Consider the following 21753-nt stretch of genomic DNA (forward strand, 5'->3'; position numbering starts at 1 on the left):
CTCACAATAGGGTCACACACACACACACACACACACACACACACACACATGCCGTGTTTGTCCCTTCATGCTCAGTTCATTGGTTAATCACATGCTATTTGTCAGACAATTATGCAGCCGCTTCGACTATTTTGCTGACTTGCGAGGCTCAGACAAACGCAGTCTTTGGGGAGACGACGACAACGACGACGACGACGACGACGCTGCTACTGCTTGTGAGTACTTTTACATTTACTGCACTAGTTTTACTCTTAAAACGAGCACACTACTGCAAGTACTGTTGTTTCTAGGCCAACCTCATACACTGCATTGTATTGGCTGCTAAAAAAAACAATGTTTTTATACTTAAAAAAAGGCTATTTGCTTGCATTGCCTTGACATGAATTACTGTATTTGTAGTGTACAACTAACAATAGTACTGCAGTTTACTTTGCGTTTTTTCACAAATTAATACGCAGTCGCTGTTTCGCAGGTGAATATACCCCATTTTTTTATTAAATATACATATTTAAGAATTCATTTTGCCTTCTGTATTTTTAAACAAAAAATGAACTCAATGAACTAAAACACAAAACCTCAAAGGTAGATGACAAATTCAACTTGTGGCCACTAGGTGGCAGCAATGATTTAATGATTTCACAATAATATAATAGGGCTGCATGGTGGTCGAGTGGTTAGCGTGCAGACCTCACAGCTAGGAGACCACGGTTCAATTCCACCCTCGGCCATCTCTGTGTGGCGTTTGCATGGTACTCCGGTTTCCTCCCACATTCCAAAAAAACATGCTAGGTTAATTGGCCACTCCATAGGTATGAATGTGAGTGTGAATGGTTGTTTGTCTATATGTGCCCTGTGATTGGCTGGCTGGCCACCAGTCCAGGGTGTAACCCGCCTCTCGCCCGAAGACTGCTGGGATAGGCTCCAGCACCCCCTGCGACCCTCGTGAGGAAAAGCGGTAGAAAATGAATGAATGAGTTCTCCTCTTATTTTGTGTGGAAGTGGTAACTTTTTGGCTTCTTATTTTGTCTTTCTCCACCCTCGGCCATCTCTGTGTGGAGTTTGCATGTTCTCCCCGTGCATGCGTGGGTTTTCTCCGGGTACTCCGGTTTCTCCCACATTCCAAAAAAACATGCTAGGTTAATTAGCGACTCCAAATTGTCCATAGGTATGAATGTGAGTGTGAATGGTTGTTTGTCTATATGTGCCCTGTGATTGGCTGGCTGGCCACCAGTCCAGGGTGTACCCCGCCTCTCGCCCGAAGACAGCCGGGATACGCTCCAGCACCCCCCGCGACCCTCGTGAGGAAAAGCGGTAGAAAATGAATGAATGAATGAGTTCTCCTCTTATTTTGTGTGGAAGTGGTAACTTTTTGGCTTCTTATTTTGTCTTTCTCCACCCTCGGCCATCTCTGTGTGGAGTTTGCATGTTCTCCCCGTGCATGCGTGGGTTTTCTCCAGGTACTCCGGTTTCCTCCCACATTCCAAAAAAACATGCTAGGTTAATTAGCTACTCCAAATTGTCCATAGGTATGAATGTGAGTGTGAATGGTTGTTTGTCTATATGTGCCCTGTGATTGGCTGGCTGGCCACCAGTCCAGGGTGTAACCCGCCTCTCGCCCGAAGACAGCCGGGATAGGCTCCAGCACCCCCCGCGACCCTTGTGAGGAAAAGCGGTAGAAAATGAATGAATGAATGAGTTCTCCTCTTATTTTGTGTGGAAGTGGTAACTTTTTGGCTTCTTATTTTGTCTTTCTCCACCCTCGGCTATCTCTGTGTGGAGTTTGCATGTTCTCCCCGTGCATGCGTGGGTTTTCTCCGGGTACTCCGGTTTCCTTCCACATTCCAAAAAAACATGCTAGGTTAATTAGCCACTCCAAATTGTCCATAGGTATGAATGTGAGTGTGAATGGTTGTTTGTCTATATGTGGCCTGTGATTGGCTGGCCACAAGTCCAGGGTGTACCCCGCCTCTCGCCCGAAGACAGCTGGGATAGGCTCCAGCACCCCCGTGACCGACGCATCTGTCCGCCTCCACTAAGGAATCCCTAGGGGGAACACATTTGCTGTGACCACATGAGCAGTTTTTTTATGTCTTAAAAAGCTTATTTTTCTCTAATTATGTCTAATATACTATATAAAGATAACTATAGGGGTGCTAGTTCATGGCTAGGTGACTCTAATAATGTTTGTTTAGTTTTTAAACAGGTTTTCTATGCCGTAACTGGGAAAATATTAAGAGGACAACAGCGCACCCTGGTGGTACCGATGGCCATGGCCCCGTCGCTCCCCCAAGCAGTGACCCTCCTGTCGTTCTGGACGGTGGTTGTCGGGATGCCAGACCCGACCAAGCGGGACCAGCTGATGCGCCAGGAGGCCTCCAGGCAAACGGGCGGCGAGGTGGTGCTCAACCCGGCCGAGCGAAAACTGGATGCTAAGCTTCGCCAAATGAAGGAGCGAGAAATGTGTGCCGACCCCTTCCCACCTGCTCTCCACTTCTTCAAGGCTAAGCCTCTCATCCAGAGAAGCTCCGTCTTCAAGTTGCTGCGGGACATGCCCAAAGGTGAGCAGTCACGGCCATGTTGTTGTGGACCTTCTTGTGTGATGTTCTCTTGGAACCGTGTGCAGAAACACACTTTGAGTGCATTCATACTAAATATCGTGCATCAAAGTGAACATGATGTTCTTCATGATGTTCTTCTGCACCAAAACATCTGAGTAAAAGATTCTGAGAAAGAAGAATTCCCGCTCATGCTAATGTGTTGCTCAGGCGGCGCCCTCCACCTCCACAGCTCCTCCATGGTGAGCGTGGAGTGGCTGGTGAAGAACGTGACCTACCGTCCGAACTGCTACGTCTGCTTCACGTGGGACAACTCTGTCCGCTTCGTCTTCTCCCAGCGACAACCTTTCCCACGCTGGGACTGCTTCTACTGGCAGCTGCTGCACACCCTGAGGGCCAAGTACGGAGACCCGACGGGCTTCGACGCCAGGTAGGAGAAGAAACGTCCACCTTCTTCTTCTTCTTCTTGGAGGCACATCTCATGGCTGCTCGGTCTGCAGCTTAATGCAGCACCTGACGTTGGTCACGGAAGACCCGGACGGCGAGTACCCGAACCAGGACGCCGTGTGGGAGAAGTTTGAGAAGGCCTTCATAGCCACTGCAGGCCTGGTGAGCCACGCCCCCGTACTGAGGGACTACATCTATCAAGGTCTTCAGGAGCTCCACCAGGACAACGTCATGTATCTGGAGCTGCGCAGTGGTCTTTCCAGGGTTTGTGTGTCCTCCTCCTCCTGCATCTCCTGTGGTTGGTCATCTGCTCCAAGCCTTTATTTTCTTTTGTCTTGTCAGGCGTATGAGCTGGATGGAACCATCCATGACAAGATGTGGACGTTGAGGACTTTTCAGGAAGTCACAAAGGAATTTGTCAAAGATCATCCGGACTTCCTCGGTGCTCGCCTCATCCTAGCCGTGCACAGGTAGCTCACCAAGTAGTTAGTCCACAACACCTTTGCTCTTTATTTCTCCTTTACAGCAGGACATTTTGCAGACTTGAGACCTGACTCTACCTGTCTTGTCTTGACTTGAGACCGGACTCAACATGTCTTGTCTTGACTTGAGACCGGACTCAATCGGTCTTGTCTCGATTTGAGACCGGACTCAACATGTCTTGTCTTGACTTGAGACCTGACTCAACATGTCTTGACCTGACTCAACATGTCTTGACCTGACTCGAGACCTGACTCAACATGTCTTGACCTGACTCGAGACCTGACTCGACATGTCTTGACCTGACTCGACATGTCTTGACCTGACTCGAGACCTGACTCGACATGTCTTGACTTGACTCGAGACCTGACTCAACATGTCTTGACTTGACTCGAGACCTGACTCAACATGTCTTGACTTGACTCGAGACCTGACTCAACATGTCTTGACTTGACTTGAGACCTGACTCAACATGTCTTGTCTTGACTTGAGACCTGACTCAACCTGTCTTGTCTTGTCTTGAGACCTGACTCAATCGGGCTTGTCTTGATTTGAGACCTGACTCAATCGGTCTTGTCTTGATTTGAGACCTGACTCAATCGGTCTTGTCTCGATTTGAGACCGGACTCAATCGGTCTTGTCTCGATTTGAGACCGGACTCAACATGTCTTGTCTTGAGACCGGACTCAACATGTCTTGTCTTGAGACCGGACTCAACATGTCTTGACTTGAGACCTGACTCAACCTGTCTTGTCTTGACTTGAGACCTGACTCAACCTGTCTTGTCTTGACTTGAGACCTGACTCAACCTGTCTTGTCTTGACTTGAGACCTGACTCGACATGTCTTGACCTGACTCGACATGTCTTGTCTTGACTTGAGACCTGACTCGACCTGTCTTGTCTTGAGACCGGACTCGACCTGTCTTGTCTTGAGACCGGACTCGACCTGTCTTGTCTTGAGACCGGACTCGACCTGTTTTGTCTTGAGACCGGACTCGACCTGTCTTGTCTTGTCTTGAGACCGGACTCGACCTGTCTTGTCTTGTCTTGAGACCGGACTCGACCTGTCTTGTCTTGACTTGAGACCTGACTCGACATGTCTTGTCTTGACTTGAGACCTGACTCGACATGTCTTGTCTTGACTCGAGACCTGACTCGACATGTCTTGTCTTGACTCGAGACCTGACTCGACATGTCTTGTCTTGACTCGAGACCTGACTCGACATGTCTTGTCTTGACTCGAGACCTGACTCGACATGTCTTGTCTTGACTCGAGACCTGACTCGACATGTCTTGTCTTGACTCGAGACCTGACTCGACATGTCTTGTCTTGACTCGAGACCTGACTCGACATGTCTTGTCTTGTCTTGAGACCGGACTCGACATGTCTTGTCTTGTCTTGAGACCGGACTCGACCTGTCTTGTCTTGTCTTGAGACCGGACTCGACCTGTCTTGTCTTGTCTTGAGACCGGACTCGACCTGTCTTGTCTTGAGACCGGACTCGACCTGTCTTGTCTTGAGACCGGACTCGACCTGTCTTGTCTTGACTTGATTTGAGACCTGACTCGACATGTCTTGTCTTGTCTTGAGACCTGACTCAATCGGTCTTGTCTTGACTTGAGACCTGACTCAATCGGTCTTGTCTTGACTTGAGACCTGACTCAACATGTCTTGTCTTGACTTGAGACCTGTCTTGAGAACATGACAGCATGTCATGTTTGTGTCATTTAAAGAGTGACATGAAGAAGCAAGAAATGATGCAAATTGTACGCCATTCCATCAACGCAGCCCCACCACAAATAGATTGCAGTCCTCCAGGAAACATGGAACATCTTCTTTGTTTTCCAGGGCTTGGAGTTCATCTGAGGTGAAAGCAGCTGTGAAGGAGGCCATTGAGTTGCAGAAGGAGTTCCCTGATGTGGTTGCAGGATTTGACCTGGTAGTAGGAAGTCCTCTACAGAACCCACTTGGGTGGATGGGGGGGTGGGGGGCGTGCAGGTGGCTAACATTGTGGTGTTGCAGGTGGGCAGGGAGGACAGCGGCAGGCCGCTATGGTACTTCCGGGACGCTCTCTCCCTGCCTGAGCAGCTGGGCGTCACGTTGCCCTACTTCTTTCACGCCGGAGAGACCGGTGCGTGAATCCCGTGAGACGCATTTAACACTCATCACCCGTGCTGATGTCGCGTCTCTCCCCGCAGACGAGGAAGGCACCGAGGTGGATCAGAACATCCTGGACGCGCTTCTGTTCAACACCAGACGCATCGGGCACGGATACGCTTTGGCGCACCACCCGCTCGCTAAGGAGCTCTCTCGGGAAAGGAACGTGGCGGTGGAACTGTGCCCGATCTCAAACCAGGTCTAATAAAGCACCGCACATCAGACGCTCGTGTTGGATGACATTAATCCGAGCGGCTTTGTCTAACAGGTTCTGAAACTGGTCTCGGACCTGCGGAACCACCCTGCGGCGGTGCTCATGTCCGAGGGTCACCCGATGGTGATCAGCTCAGACGACCCGTCCATGTTCGGAACCACGGGCCTGGCCTATGACTTCTTTCAAGCCTTTATGGGCATCGGTGGTCTGAAAGCTAACCTGGGCACCCTGAAAGAACTGGCCCTCAACTCCATCAGGTGGCGCTCCCTCTGGAGATGTCTGCTTTCGGTTTCGGTAGCATCAGTTAACACTTCTTTGCGCCTACAGGTACAGCTCGCTGCCGGACCACCTGAAGGACACGGGCCAGGCGTTGTGGCAAAAGAAATGGGACGCCTTCATTTTGGCTCACCTTTGAGAACCAAACATTTTCAAGTCCTCAAGTCGTAGTATCAGTAGGATTATGATGACTTTATGAATAAATTCTTCTAAACATCTCCAACCGCAGAGGTTGATGCTAAGCTAACCGGCTAATGACAGCCTGCTGAGTTAACCCACCAAAAAAAAAACAAAAAGTTGTAACGCTTTTGTGTAACAAGTTTATTCATTCATTTTCTACCGCTTTTCCTCACGAGGGTGCTGGAGCCTATCCCAGCTGTCTTCAAGCGAGAGGCGGGGTACAACCCGGACTGGTGGCCAGCCAATCACACGGCACATATAGTCAAACAACCATTCACACTCACATTCATATCTATGGACAATTTGGAGTCGCCAATTAACCTAGCATGTTTTTTGGGAATGTGGTAGGAAACTCCACACAGAGATGGCCAAGGGTGGAATTGAACCCTGGTCTTTTAGCTGTGAGGTCTGCACGCTAACCACTCGACCACCGTGCCGCCTGAAAAAGTTTATGGCAAAAGCAAAATGTAACATAACCTATAGGTTAAATGATCAAAATTAAAAATCTTGGCAATCACGCCACACTCGATGGATCGGAAGTTTGTACCTTATCAGCGAGTACGTCGATGCAACGGAGGCATCGTGCATGGCAGCAACCAGCAGAGGGCGCAATTTTTGGCTCTCAGTCACTCGCCCTTTTTCTTTACGATGTTACTTTATTCTTAATTTCAGAGAAAAATATGCGAGCCAATGCTAAGAGATTGCATAGACGCCCACACTATTTCGGTGCATTGCAATTTGTACGTGCTTCTGAATTGTGGATTGAATTGTCTTTCCCTTACGATGTTACTTTACTCGAATTTTAAGAGCGATGAAAATGTGTGAGCGAATACTGAGAGACGAGCGTTCGCACCCACGTTATTTTGGGCGCACCAAAAACGGCGTGCATTTGTGAATGTTCTTACCTGGCGATGTAACTTGACCGTATCTTTAAGAGTGATGGATAACGCAGTGAGCACCGAGACGAGCATTCACACCCACACACACACGCTATTCGGGCACACCGAATTCTGCACACGCTTCCGTGTTGCGTAATGTTCATGCCTCTCGATGTTACGTTACCGTTGTTTTGGATAATTTTGTTTCTCAAGGGAATGTCTCGCTCGTGATCTGTGTGACTCTTCCGGTCCAAAATGTGAGTTGTTTTGCACTCGCAAGTTGCTACCTCGCCTCCTTCACTTCCCTCTCTTTGATATAATTCTGTATGTTCCAGATCTGAGCGGTGCAGCGCTGAATGATCAGCTCGTAGTAGCCGGTTTGACCCGTGGCGATCTCCAGGCACCTCTTTGTCTCCCGGTTCTGGATGGAGGTTCCCTGCCACGCACACACACACATACATGAAAGGAGGTCAGTGTATCCGCGCCAAACGCCGCAGCGCGGTTTGCGCACCACTCACCTGTTTGAAGTCCCACAACATGTGGAACTTTTTCTGAGCGGCCGTCTTGCATTCGTACAACGCCGGGTAGACGCCCGTGCCGGGATCCACCAGGCAGCGGTTGCTGTTGTACTTGTGGGATTTGATGCCGCCGATGTAGAGCTGTCCGTTGGTGCGGTAGTAGCAGCGCTGCAACGCACAAGGACGCTAGTCCACAAATGCAAAAAAATCTAAAGTAGGTGTTGGGGGTCTTACCTGGGGGGCGAAGTAATGGCAGGAGTAGAGAATGGGGGTGCTGCCTGGAACTGGACCTTGGTCAATGCAGAGATCCGGCTTCAGCGTGTTTATGAGCTGCCAACAGAAGCAGAAGCAGGACAGCTCAGTGCTTCTTCTTCCTGGAACCTCCGCTAAGTAATGGTTTAATTTCATTTGAACATGCATCAGATTACAATTGAATGCATCCCATAATCAGTTCCCAGTTCCACATGTCCAAAAGGAGTAGGAAGAAGCAAAGCTTATTAAATCCTACCCCTCCATCTGGTACTTTTACAATCACTAACTGTTACATTTGTTCACTTCCTGCTTTCCGAATAGAAGTTTTTTATTTTATTTATTTTTTAATGTATTTTATAAATTTATAGTTATTTATTTTTGTGTTTATTTTTATTTTTTGTATTTATTTATTTATTTTTGTCGCGTACCGAAGTAATGCTAATGGTTTAATTTCATTTGAACATGCATCAGATTACAATTGAATGCATCCCATAATCAGTTCCCAGTTCCACATGTCCAAAAGGAGTAGGAAGAAGCAAAGCTTATTAAATCCTACCCCTCCATCTGGTACTTTTACAATCAGTAACTGTTACATTTGTTCACTTCCTGCTTTCCTAATATAATTTAATTTTGTATTTATTTAATTAATTTTTTATTTAATTATTATTATTATTAATTATTATTTTATTTAAAGAAGAAAGTTTAAATACTTTGAAAATTAAAAATAGAATAAACTGGTATAACTTTTCAAAATGATATCTTAATATAGTAAAGAAAAATATAATATAAAAAATTAATTCTGGATATATTTTCATTCTAGTATGTCATTCTAGTATCAAAAATATGTGATAAAAAGAGGGTGTAATATGAGAAACAACAGACATTGACATTTTTGCAAAATTTGTTGGGGGAAAAAGTTACATTTGTTCACTTCCTGCTTTCCTAATATAGTTAAGATTTTTTTAATTTTGTTAATTTATTTTATTAATTTGATTTGATTTACATTTATTTAAATTTAATTTATTTTATTTTAATTTATTTTAATTTAATTTAATTTATTTTAATTTAATTTATTTTAATTTATGTTATTTTATTTTATTCATTTGACGTACCGAAGTATGACCATCCTTTCCTAATATAGTTAAGGTTTTTTTAATTTTGTTTATTTATTTTATTAATTTGATTTAATTTACATTTATTTAATTTTAATTTAATTTTAATTCATTTTAATTTAATTTATTTTAATTTATTTTAATTTATTTTAATTTATTTTAATTTATTTTAATTTATTTTAATTTAATTTAATTTAATTTATTCATTTGACGTACCGAAGTATGACCATCCAATGCCATAAGGGGTACCATAGTAAGTGTCAATATAGTGATATATATATACAGTGGGGCAAAAAAGTATTTAGTCAGCCACCAATTGTGCAAGTTCTCCCACTTAAAAAGATGAGAGAGGCCTGTAATTTTCATCATAGGTACGCTTCAACTATGAGAGACAAAATGAGAAAAAAAAATCCAGATAATCATATTGTTTGATTTTTAAAGAATTTATTTGCAAATCATGGTGGAAAATAAGTATTTGGTCAAAAACAAAAGTTCATCTCAATACTTTGTGATATACCCTTTGTTGGCAATGACAGAGATCAAACGTTTTCTGTAACTCTTCACAAGATTTTCACACACTGTTGTAGGTATTTTGGCCCATTCCTCCATGCAGATCGCCTCTAGAGCAGTGATGTTTAGGGGCTGTCGCTGGGCAACACGGATTTTCAACTCCCTCCAAAGATTTTCTATGGGGTTGAGATCTGGAGACTGGCTAGGCCACTCCAGGACCTTGAAATGCTTCTTATGAAGCCACTCCTTCGTTGCCCGGGCGGTGTGTTTGGGATCGTTGTCATGCTGAAAGACCCAGCCACGTTTCATCTTCAGTGCCCTTGCTGATGGAAGAAGGTTTTCATTCAGAATCTCACGATACATGGCCCCATTCATTCTCCCATTTACACGGATCAGTTGTCCTGGTCCCTTTGCAGAAAAACAGCCCCAGAGCATGATGTTTCCACCCCCATGCTTCACAGTAGGTGTGGTGTTGTTTGGATGCAACTCAGCATTCTTTCTCCTCCAAACACGACGAGTTGAGTTGATACCAAAAAGTTCTATTTTGGTTTCATCTGACCATATTACATTCTCCCAATCCTCTTCTGGATCATCCAAATGCTCTCTAGCAAACTTCAGACGGGCTTGGACATGTACTGGCTTCAGCAGGGGGACACGTCTGGCACTGCAGGATTTGAGTCCCTGGCGGCGGAGTGTGTTACTTATGGTAGCCTTCGTTAATATGGTCCCAGCTCTCTGCAGGTCTTTCACTAGGTCCCCCCGTGTGGTTCTGGGATTTTTGCTCACCGTTCTTGTTATCATTTTGACCCCACGGGGTGAGATCTTGCGTGGAGCCCCAGATCGAGGGAGATTATCGGTGGTCTTGTAGGTCTTCCATTTTCTCACAATTGCTCCCACAGTTGATTTCTTCACACCAAGCTGCTTAACTATTGCAGATTCAGTCTTCCCAGCCTGGTGCAGGTCTACAATTTTGTTTCAGATGTCCTTTGACAGCTCTTTGGTCTTGGCCATAGTGGAGTTTGGAGTGTGACTGTCTGAGGTTGTGGACAGGTGTCTTTTATACTGATAACCAGTTCAAACAGGTGCCATCAATACAGGTAACGAGTGGAGGACAGAGGAGCTTCTTAAAGAAGAACTTACAGGTCTGTGAGAGCCACAAATCTTGCTTGTTTGTAGGTGACCAAATACTTATTTTCCACCATGATTTGCAAATAAATTCTTTAAAAATCAAACAATGTGATTATCTGGATTTTTTTTTCTCATTTTGTCTCTCATAGTTGAAGCGTACCTATGATGAAAATTACAGGCCTCTCTCATCTTTTTAAGTGGGAGAACTTGCACAATTGGTGGCTGACTAAATACTTTTTTGCCCCACTGTATATATATATATATATATATATATAGCACATCATGACTAGTTCAAGACTCTTCATCCTTGTAGGATTTCTTATTGATCGATGGAATATTTTCATCATCATTACACTGGGATCCAGTAAGGAAGCTTGACTGTGTACTTTGTCTTTTCGCCGGATTTCCAAACTCGATCTGCATTTACATCGAATTTGAACTTGCAGGACAAACGCTATTTGTTGTATCTTTTACTCGTGGATGTTTTCCAGCGTTTGGGGAAACAGGAAATGAGTCACAATCTTGCATGTCGATCGTGCTTCCGAGTCACGCAGCATCACTTAACACAAATTTCATTATGTGTTTATCGGCGGTGTTCATCACGGACTCGAACGTCTCTACTCACCGCTCCGTATGCCACCAGGTCGTTGAGAGGATCCAACATGGGGTAAACGTTCTCCAGGTACCATTTGAAGGGCTTGCACTTGAGCTGCTCCCTCAGCTTCTTCCTGTCGGAGACATCGCCGATGTCCACGCCGTGATTCTGAAGGGGACACGTTGTCATTTGGGGAGACTCTAGTTTTCTTTGAGGCATGACAGCCAACCTCCAGAGGAAGGTTCCATGCGATGTTGACGTTGTGCTTGTACTCGTCCATCCACACTTCGGCCACACGCAGTGCGTTGCGTTTCATCGTGACGCTCAAGTCGGGCAGATAAGGCTTGGAGGAGCGTTCGATGTGTGCAATTTTGGAACAAGGAATGACTTCCACACTTCCCCCGCACAACCAGACCTACAGGACAAAAAGGAAGTGCAGATCATGCTGAACAAACTTCATCTGGCAAACAAAAGCTGGGTAAATATCCTGGACTCTTACCCGGATACCCAGCTCGACGTTCTCACCACCGTATATCTTCATTCCTCCGTCCAGACTTCCGATCTCTCCAAAGAACTTTCGATCCGCAACAAGTATCCCCATGATGGACGGGCTCCTTTTCGGAGCAATAAAACACTGAGACAACGTAATCCACTCAGCCCGAAACAGTAACAACAATAGTTGCATCCAAACGGGAATTTCACTGGGATCAAAACGACGTAACGGGACCGGACCTCATCAAGGCTTCCAGTCATATTGGTGAAGAAGACAGCAAGATTGTTGACTGCGGTGGGCAGCACGGTGGTTGAGTGGTTAGCGCGCAGACCTCACAGCTAGGAAACCAGGGTTCAATTCCACCCTCGGCTATCTCTGTGTGGCGTTTGCATGTTCTCCCCGTGCATGCGTGGGTTTTCTCCGGGTACTCCGGTTTCCTCCCACATTCCAAAAAACATGCTAGGTTAATTAGCCACTCCAAATTGTCCATAGGTATGAATGTGAGTGTGAATGGTTGTTTGTCTATATGTGCCCTGTGATTGGCTGGCGACCGGTCCAGGGTGTACCCCGCCTTTCGCCTGAAGACAGCTGGGATAGGCTCCAGCACCCCCGCAACCCTTGTAAAAATAAGCAGTAGAAAATGAATGAATGATGTTTTGCAAATTTGGAGTGGTCAGACCGGAGCAGGAGGGGATAGAAAAGAAGAAAAAAGAAAACAGAGGGGGACAAAATGTCTAAACAACGATGCCACAACGATGCTACTCCGGTTTCCTCCCACATTCCAAAAAACATGCTAGGTTAATTAGCCACTCCAAATTGTCTATAGGTATGAATGTGAGTGTGAATGGTTGTTTGTCTATATGTGCCCTGTGATTGGCTGGCCACCAGTCCAGGGTGTACCCCGCCTCTCGCTCGAAGAAAGCTGGGATAGGCTCCAGCACCCCCGCAACCCTTGTAAGGTTAAGCGGTAGAAAATGATGTTTTGTTGTTTTGCAAATTTGGAGTGTTCAGACCGGAGCAGGAGGGGATAGAAAAGAAGAAAAAAGAAAACAGAGTGGGGAGTGCATTTTTAGACAAAATGTCTAAACAACGATGCCACAACGATGCTACTCCAGTTTTCCTCCCACATTCCAAAAAAACATGCTAGGTTAATTAGCCACTCCAAATTGTCCATAGGTATGAATGTGAGTGTGAATGGTTGTTTGTCTATATGTGCCCTGTGATTGGCTGGCTGGCCACCAGTCCAGGGTGTACCCCGCCTCTCGCTCGAAGACAGCTGGGATAGGCTCCAGCACCCCCGCAACCCTTGTAAAAATAAGCTGTAGAAAATGAATTAATGATGTTTTGCAAATTTGGAGTGGTTAGACCGGAGCAGGAGGGGATAGAAAAGAAGAAAAAAGAAAACAGAGGGGGGAGTGCATTTTTAGACAAAATGTCTAAACAACAATGCCACAACGATGCTACTCCGGTTTCCTCCCACATTCCAAAAACATGCTAGGTTAATTAGCCACTCCAAATTGTCCATAGGTATGAATGTGAGTGTGAATGGTTGTTTGTCTATATGTGCCCTGTGATTGGCTGGCGACCGGTCCAGGGTGTACCCCGCCTCTCGCTTGAAGACAGCTGGGATAGGCACCCCTAGCGCCCCCCGCGACCCTCGTGAGGAAAAACGGTAGATGAATGTTGACCGCGGTGACGTCATGCCGTTCAGAATATTCAGATATTATGTTGGCTTGTCGTCAAAAATCACTTCTGGTCACATGATGGTGACGGGTGGTGATGTCATCACTTTCATTAAGCCGCGTTTTCCTTGTCTCAACACAAACGACAAGTCGCTTATTACAGATTTTCCCCACTCTGGAGGCCATTTTTTTTAAGGAACCGTTTTAGGACAACCAGGACACCGGATAGATCCCAAGCGGGACTCACTTGCCAGGCTGCGACTCGTCTTTGAGCTGGTACCACTCAGGCCTGAAGGACTCGTACATGCACCACAAGGCCCAGTCAAAGGCATCAGCAGCCGGACCGTAGCGGGTCACCGTCAAGTCATCGAAATTGACTTTATCAAAAACGGGTGTCAGGATGACAGTTCGGTCTTCCTTGATGCGAGCCAGCAACGGTTCTGCCCTGAGTGTGCGCAGAAGACAAGATCTCAGCGCGAGATTTATCACACACGAGAAGAAATGAATCCAACCATTGCACGTGGACTTCAATGTGAGCGTCCAAGATGGCCACCACGTCGCCGGTGGCAACTTTCCATCCTGAAAGTCTGGCTTGAGTGAGACCCAGCTGCTCGGTGTGTTGGACTCGCTTGAGAAGGCCCGGACGCTCCTCGTGGATGACGTTGATGTATTCGTCCAGCTTCTCCTTGAGGTCCTCTGTAGGAGAACGCAGCAGGTGAATATTAGGACCTTATGACCATCTAACCATCCATTGTCTTCAGCTTGGGGGCAATAGCCTAAGCAGGGAAGTCCAGACTTGGATCCCAAGGCGTTCCCAGGCCAGCTAAAGTGTCCTGGGTCTTCCCCTAAGCGTCCAACTCCGGAGGCATCCAGGAGGTATCCTGACCGGATTCCCAAGCCACCTCAGCCGGATTTTCTCAAAGTGAAGAAGTAGTGATTCTACTCCAATTTTTTCCCGGATCTGAGGAAGAACCCAAGCACCCTCGGAGAAAACTCATTCCACCGTGAACTTGTCTTCTTGGTCACTACCCAAAGCTCATGTCCATTGGTGAGGCCAGGAACGTAGATGGACGGATTCACCACAACAGACTGATGCAGAGTCCGCACGACTGCAGACGGTGCACCAATCCGCCTGTTCGATGATTCCCTCACTTGCGAACAGGACCCGCTTGGGCCGGGATCTTATCCCCGACCCGGAGGTGCCGCTCCACCCTTTTCCGAGCAAGAACCTCATACTCGGAGGTGCTGATTCTCATCTGAGCCCTGAGAGTTCAAGATCTCGGCTCGATTAAGCTAGCAGAACCACAGACCCGATCTTGCGGCCTCCAAACTGGATCGCCTTCAACTCCCGGGAAGTTCTGACAAATTCTATCCATGAAAGTATGGTGACTATGATCACGTTCTACCATACTCTACCGTTGGTGCTGTGGTCGTCCACCAGTACGATGTCTTTCAGGAGTCGAGCTGGGGTCTTGTCGATGATGCTGCGAATGGCGCGTTTGATAACGGACAGAGCTTCGTCAAGGTAGATCAACACCACGCTCACGCTGGGTAGATCATCCGGATACTTCCTCTCTGCACACCTGAGAAGAACCAAAACATTGTTGTATTTGTGGATGGACGCAGCATTGAACATGTGGTCTCGTTTGACGGGATCTCAAATTCGTCGTCACCTGGCCGGCCTCGTGTCGGGAATCTCTCTGTTGAGCGGAATCCTGTCGCTGAGGAAGGCGTTGTAGCCGAATCTACCAAACAAGCTCTCGGCCTCCTTCTGCTCCTCCTCGGAGAGATCCTCGCCCCACTTCTTGAACAGGTAGGAGTTGGGGAACAGCTTCCTCACCACCTTCTTCTCGGGTACCTGGTCTTGGATTGGCTTGTTCTGTTCAGCCGGTTCCTTTGAGTCAAGTTTTTCCACCAGGTCGACTGTAATGGAAAATATTTAATCTTTGGCAATGGAAAACATCTTGCATTGTTTTTCAGTCATGTGAAAAACAATGCAAGATGGCCGCTTATTGTTTTCTTCATGCTCTGTTTCAAACTTGATGGTCCGACTGGCCGCATGAAAAGAACCGTCATTCTTGTATTGCTTTTCATGGGGGCTGTGTTCCAGACTTACCGGCCAGTGTGGGAAAACAAGACCCAGAAAGTCTTCAAAATTCACTTTTCTGAATTCTAGTAGTAAGGATGATCACAAGGTACCGTGGAACCTTGGTTAGCGTCATTCATTTTCTAACCAAAACGCTAACTGAAACCGTTTTCCCAACAGAAATATTCATTCATTTTCTACCGCTTTTTCCTCACGAGGGTCGTGGGGGTGTGCTGGTGGGGTACACCCCGGACTGGTGGCCAGCCAATCACAGGGCAAACAACCATTCACACTCACATTCATACCTATGGACAATTTGGAGTGGCTAATTAACCTAGGATGTTTTTGAAATGTGGGAGGAAACCGGAATACCCGGAGAGAACATGCAAACTCCACACAGAGATGTCCGAGGGTGGAATCGAACCCTGATCCTCCTAGCTGTGAGGTCTGCGCGCTAACCACTCGACCGCCGTGCCGCCACTTACCAGCATTTTACCAGAATTTTCTGAATTCTAGTAGTAACGTGTGGTTACAGGATGATCACAGGATACCGTGGAACCTTGGTTAGCGTCATTCATTTTTTCCAGAAGGGACACTAACCAAAACGCTAAAAAATAAAACGGTGGAATCGAACCCTGATCCTCCTAGCTGTGAGGTCTGCGCGCTAACCACTCGACCGCCGTGCCGCCACTTACCAGCATTTTACCAGAATTTTCTGAATTCTAGTAGTAACATGTGGTTACAGGATGATCACAGGATACCGTGGAACCTTGGTTAGCGTCATTCATTTTTTCCAGAAGGGACACTCTAACCAAAACTCTAACTTAATCCATTTTTCCCATCAGAAATATTCATTCATTTTCTACCGCTTTTTCCTCACGAGGGTCGCGGGGGGTGCTGGAGCCTATCCCAGCTGTCTCCGGGCGAGAGGACCCCGCCTCTTGCCCAAAGTCAGCTGGGATAGGCTCCAGCATACCCCGCGACCCTTGTGAGGAAAAGCAGTAGAAAATGAATGAATGAAACATTTGGAACAGCTCTCCATCAGTCCAGGGTAGACCCCGCCTCCCGCCCCAAGTCAGCTGGGATAGGCTCCAGCATACCCCACGACCCTCGTGAGGAAAAGCAGTACAAAATGAATGAATGAATGAATGGAACAGCTCTCCGTCAGTCCAGGGTGGACCCCGCCTCCCGCCCAAAGTCAGCTGGGATAGGCTCCAGCATACCCCGCAACCCTTGTGAGGAAAAGCAGTACAAAATGAATGAATGAATGAATGGAACATTTGGAACAGCTCTCTCTCAGTCCAGGGTGTACCCCGCCTCTCGCCCAAAGTCAGCTGGGATAGGCTCCAGCATACCCAGCGACCCTCGTGAGGAAAAGCAGTAGAAAATGAATGAATGGAACATTTGGAACAGCTCTCTCTCAGTCCAGGGTGTACCCCGCCTCTCGCCCCAAGTCAGCTGGGATAGGCTCCAGCATACCCCGCAACCCTTGTGAGGAAAAGCAGTACAAAATGAATGAATGAATGAATGGAACATTTGGAACAGCTCTCTCTCAGTCCAGGGTGTACCCCGCCTCTCGCCCAAAGTCAGCTGGGATAGGCTCCAGCATACCCCGCGACCCTCGTGAGGAAAAGCAGTAGAAAATGAATTAATAGAACATTTGGAACAGCTCTCCCTCAGTCCAGGGTGTACCCCGCCTCTCGCCCCAAGTCAGCTGGGATAGGCTCCAGCATACCCCGCAACCCTTGTGAGGAAAAGCAGTACAAAATGAATGAATGAATGAATGAATGGAACATTTGGAACAGCTCTCTCTCAGTCCAGGGTGTACCCCGCCTCTCGCCCAATGTCAGCTGGGATAGGCTCCAGCATACCCCGCGACCCTCGTGAGGAAAAGCAGTAGAAAATGAATTAATAGAACATTTGGAACAGCTCTCCCTCAGTCCAGGGTGGACCCCGCCTCTCGCCCAATGTCAGCTGGGATAGGCTCCAGCATATCCCCCGCCACCCTCGTGAGGATAAGCGACGTAGAGGATGGATGGAAGTGAGCTCGGGAAGTTAGGACACAAGCAGGAAAAAGAAGGAGCTCTTGATTTGCTCATTAAAATATTGGTTATCTGAGCTATATATGAATAATCTTATCAGACTTAGGGATATGATGCCATAATTTCCTTTTTTTTTTTTATCATAATTCGAATTTTAATTTCCCGTCCCCACAAATCGTGTCCGTTGTGGAGAATGCAGTAGTTCTACTTCAACACAAAGATGTGACGATATGAAATATTGCGCAATGTTCTTATCAATTAGTGTTGAGACCATTTTCTAGTTCGTCAATAATGATCCCCCTGAGGGATTTGAACAACTTTATAGAAAGTTGTCCTATTCATACTTGGTAGATGATAAACTATCATGTGGTCATGTAAACATTGAAGCCGCAACTTAGTCTAACAGATACAGTAGCTGTTGAGGTGAGAGTAAAACTACATCAGTGCAGTACCAGGAAGTACCCAATGACCCTCAAATGACTACAAAGGCTCCTGGTCCAAAACCAGTAGTACCAAAACCAGAAATGCTGCACTCACGTAGCCTCCCCATGTCCGCCTCCATCTTCTCCAGCCTCCTGAACATGCCTTGCCCTCTGGCCGAGTCGTCGGAGTTGACCCTTTGGAGGCTCTGAGAGTGGCTTTGGACCTCACTGCGAATGGAGCTCAGGTACAGGAGGCACGCCGCCACCAAGATGGACAGCAGTAATCCTCTGAGCCAGCCGGACCTCATTGCGGTGTTTGCGTTTGGACTGGAGGGGGACGGAGAAAGATGTCTTTAGGTTCTTCATGCGGGCCCTTCTTGGCTTTGGGCCCTCCTCCCGAGGTACATTTCTACATGACACACATGCGCAGTGACAATTTTACTTGGCGCACCCCACGCCTCTGATGCTGTCGTAAACGCTGGGAGGAGCCTCGCTGTCTACCACCTGTGAGAAAGCTGCGTCCGTGTGCTGTAACATGTACATTGTTGTTCTCGTAGGACAGTCGCTGCATCAGACCAGGAAGTCCTGCAACTGCCACCGCCCCGCATCCTTGTGTGCTCGCTCCAACCGGCCGGCCTTTGAACTGGCACACATCCACCAGCTGTCACTCATCATCAGGCCAGCAAAACACGCTCATCTATTTCATTGCATGTACACTTTTTACAGGGCGGGTTAAACGTGCATATGTCAGCACTTTCGTTTCATCCAACCGAATCATAACATCGTGTTACGTGAACGTCTTCCTGTTAAAGTCCACAAAGGAGGCTTGTAAAGGGAGGGAATTATTGTTTGCTTATAGATTAACTGCACTGGTCTTTTTTTTTCTTTCTTTTCAAATCAGGGCTTCCATCCTGGTTGTCACATGATAACGAGGTTATCTTAAACTAGCATAAATTCAGAATTACACTAATCCCTCGTTTATCACGGTGAATCGCTTCCACAGCGCTAAATCAATATCGGTTAATAGCTGTAGCGTAGAAAACCTGTTTGACGCAAGTTTTAACATTAGAGCCCTGTACACATCAAATAACACCCCTATAGTGACACTCCAATTATTCTTTGTTTACGCTAAATCTTCCGCAGCGCTAAATCAATATCGGTTAATAGCTGGAGCATAGAAAACCTTAGATAAATAAATACAAATAATAATAAATATTTAACATTAGAGCCCTGTAGACGTGAAATAACACCCCTAGAGTGACACTCCAATTATTCTTTGTTTACGCTAAATCTTCCACAGCGCTAAATCAATATCGGTTAATAGCTGGAGCATAAAAACCTTAGATAAATAAATACAAATAATAATAATAATAATAAATATTTAACATTAGAGCCCTGTAGACGTGAAATAACACCCCTATAGTGACACTCCAATTATTCTTTGTTTACGCTAAATCTTCCACAGCGCTAAATCAATATCGGTTAATAGCGGGTGCATAGAAAACCTTAGATAAATAAATACAAATAATAATAATAATAAATATTTAACATTAGAGCCCTGTAGACGTGAAATAACACCCCTAGAGTGACACTCCAATTATTCTTTGTTTACGCTAAATCTTCCACAGCGCTAAATCAATATCAGTTAATAGCTGTAGCGTAGAAAACCTGTTTGACACAAGTTTTAACATTAGAGCCCTGTAGACATGAAATAACACCCCTATAGTGACACTCCAATTATTCTTTGTTTACGCTAAATCTTCCACAGCGCTAAATCGATATCGGTTAATAGCTGGAGCATAAAAACCTTAGATAAATAAATACAAATAATAATAATAATAATAAATATTTAACATTAGAGCCCTGTAGATGTGAAATAACACCCCTATAGTGACACTCCAATTATTCTTTGTTTACGCTAAATCTTCCACAGCGCCAAATCAATGTCGGTTAATAGCGGGAGCATAGAAAACCTTAGATAAATAAATACAAATAATCATAATAATAAATATTTAACATTAGAGCCCTGTACACGTGAAATAACACCCCTATAGTGACACTCCAATTATTCTTTGTTTACGCTAAGTCTTCCACAGCGCTAAATCAATATCGGTTAATAGCTGGAGCATAGAAAACCTGTTTGACGCAAGTTTTAACATTAGAGCCCTGTAGACGTGAAATAGCACCCCTATAGTGACACTCCAATTATTCTTTGTTTACGCTAAATCTTCCACAGCGCTAAATCGATATCGGTTAATAGCTGGAGCATAAAAACCTTAGATAAATAAATACAAATAATAATAATAATAATAAATATTTAACATTAGAGCCCTGTAGACGTGAAATAACACCCCTATAGTGACACTCCAATTATTCTTTGTTTACGCTAAATCTTCCACAGCGCTAAATCGATATCGGTTAATAGCTGTAGCATAAAAACCTTAGATAAATAAATACAAATAATAATAATAATAATAATAATAAATATTTAACATTAGAGCCCTTTAGATGTGAAATAACACCCCTATAGTGACACTCCAATTATTCTTTGTTTACGCTAAATCTTCCACAGCGCCAAATCAATGTCGGTTAATAGCGGGAGCATAGAAAACCTTAGATAAATAAATACAAATAATCATAATAATAAATATTTAACATTAGAGCCCTGTACACGTGAAATAACACCCCTATAGTGACACTCCAATTATTCTTTGTTTACGCTAAGTCTTCCACAGCGCTAAATCAATATCGGTTAATAGCTGGAGCCTAGAAAACCTGTTTGACGCAAGTTTTAACATTAGAGCCCTGTAGACGTGAAATAGCACCCCTATAGTGACACTCCAATTATTCTTTGTTTATGCTAAATCAATATTGGTTAATAGCTGGAGCATAGAAAACCTGTTTGACGCAAGTTTTAACATTAGAGCCCTGTAGACGTGAAATAGCACCCCTATAGTGACACTCCAATTATTCTTTGTTTACGCTAAATCAATATCGGTTAATAGCTGGACCCTAGAAAACCTGTTTGACGCAAGTTTTAACATTAGAGCCCTGTAGACGTGAAATAGCACCCCTATAGTGACACTCCAATTATTCTTTGTTTACGCTAAATCAATATCAGTTAATAGCTGGAGCATGGAAAACCTGTTTGACGCAAGTTTTAACATTAGATAAATAAATACAAATAATAATAAAAAATAATATTTAACATTAGAGCCCTGTAGACGTGAAATAACACCCCTATAGTGACACTCCAATTATTCTTTGTTTACATCACATTTATATAATGTATTTTCCGGACTATATGTGCGCAGACCTAACAGCTAGGAGACCAGGGTTCAATTCCACCCTCGGCCATCTCTGTGTGGAGTTTGCATGTTCTCCCCGTGCATGCGTGGGTTTTCTCCGGGTACTCCGGTTTCCTCCCACATTCCAAAAAACATGCTAGGTTAATTAGCAACTCCAAATTGTCCATAGGTATGAATGTGAGTGTGAATGGTTGTTTGTCTATATGTGCCCTGTGATTGGCTGGCTGGCCACCAGTCCAGGGTGTACCCTGCCTCTCGCCCAAAGACAGCTGGGATAGGCTCCAGCACCCCTGCGACCCTTGTGAGGAAAAGCGGTAGATTGATATTTGATAATCACACCATTTCGTGGTACTTATTTACTGGCGGACGACTACAGTATGACAGTATTTGAAGTACAATTTCAAATTGACTGCAGT

The 21753-nt window shown here is 45.5% G+C and overlaps 2 protein-coding genes across 2 annotated transcripts; one reads left to right on the plus strand and one right to left on the minus strand.

Moving 5' to 3' along the window:
- The first annotated feature begins 53 nt into the window (after positions 1-53).
- ada2b (adenosine deaminase 2b) lies at positions 54-6349 on the plus strand. The gene is made up of 10 exons (XM_058078384.1): positions 54-215; positions 2193-2558; positions 2766-2985; positions 3056-3266; positions 3345-3472; positions 5333-5423; positions 5507-5615; positions 5683-5840; positions 5910-6112; positions 6183-6349. Exons 1-10 carry the CDS (start codon positions 68-70, stop codon positions 6268-6270), a joined length of 1722 nt encoding a protein of 573 aa, XP_057934367.1. The 5' UTR covers positions 54-67; the 3' UTR covers positions 6271-6349.
- A 91-nt stretch (positions 6350-6440) lies between these two features.
- Positions 6441-18415, minus strand: LOC131132603 (probable polypeptide N-acetylgalactosaminyltransferase 8). Its single transcript, XM_058078383.1, has 11 exons — positions 18145-18415; positions 15153-15402; positions 14896-15062; positions 13992-14175; positions 13727-13924; positions 11804-11918; positions 11534-11719; positions 11335-11472; positions 7942-8037; positions 7708-7875; positions 6441-7625 (listed from the first exon to the last, which is right to left on the minus strand). Exons 1-11 carry the CDS (start codon positions 18335-18337, stop codon positions 7473-7475), a joined length of 1848 nt encoding a protein of 615 aa, XP_057934366.1. The 5' UTR covers positions 18338-18415; the 3' UTR covers positions 6441-7472.
- Between the last annotated feature and the right edge of the window lie 3338 nt (positions 18416-21753).

This window comes from Doryrhamphus excisus, chromosome 7, assembly GCF_030265055.1.
Source record: "Doryrhamphus excisus isolate RoL2022-K1 chromosome 7, RoL_Dexc_1.0, whole genome shotgun sequence".
NCBI lineage: Eukaryota > Metazoa > Chordata > Actinopteri > Syngnathiformes > Syngnathidae > Doryrhamphus > Doryrhamphus excisus.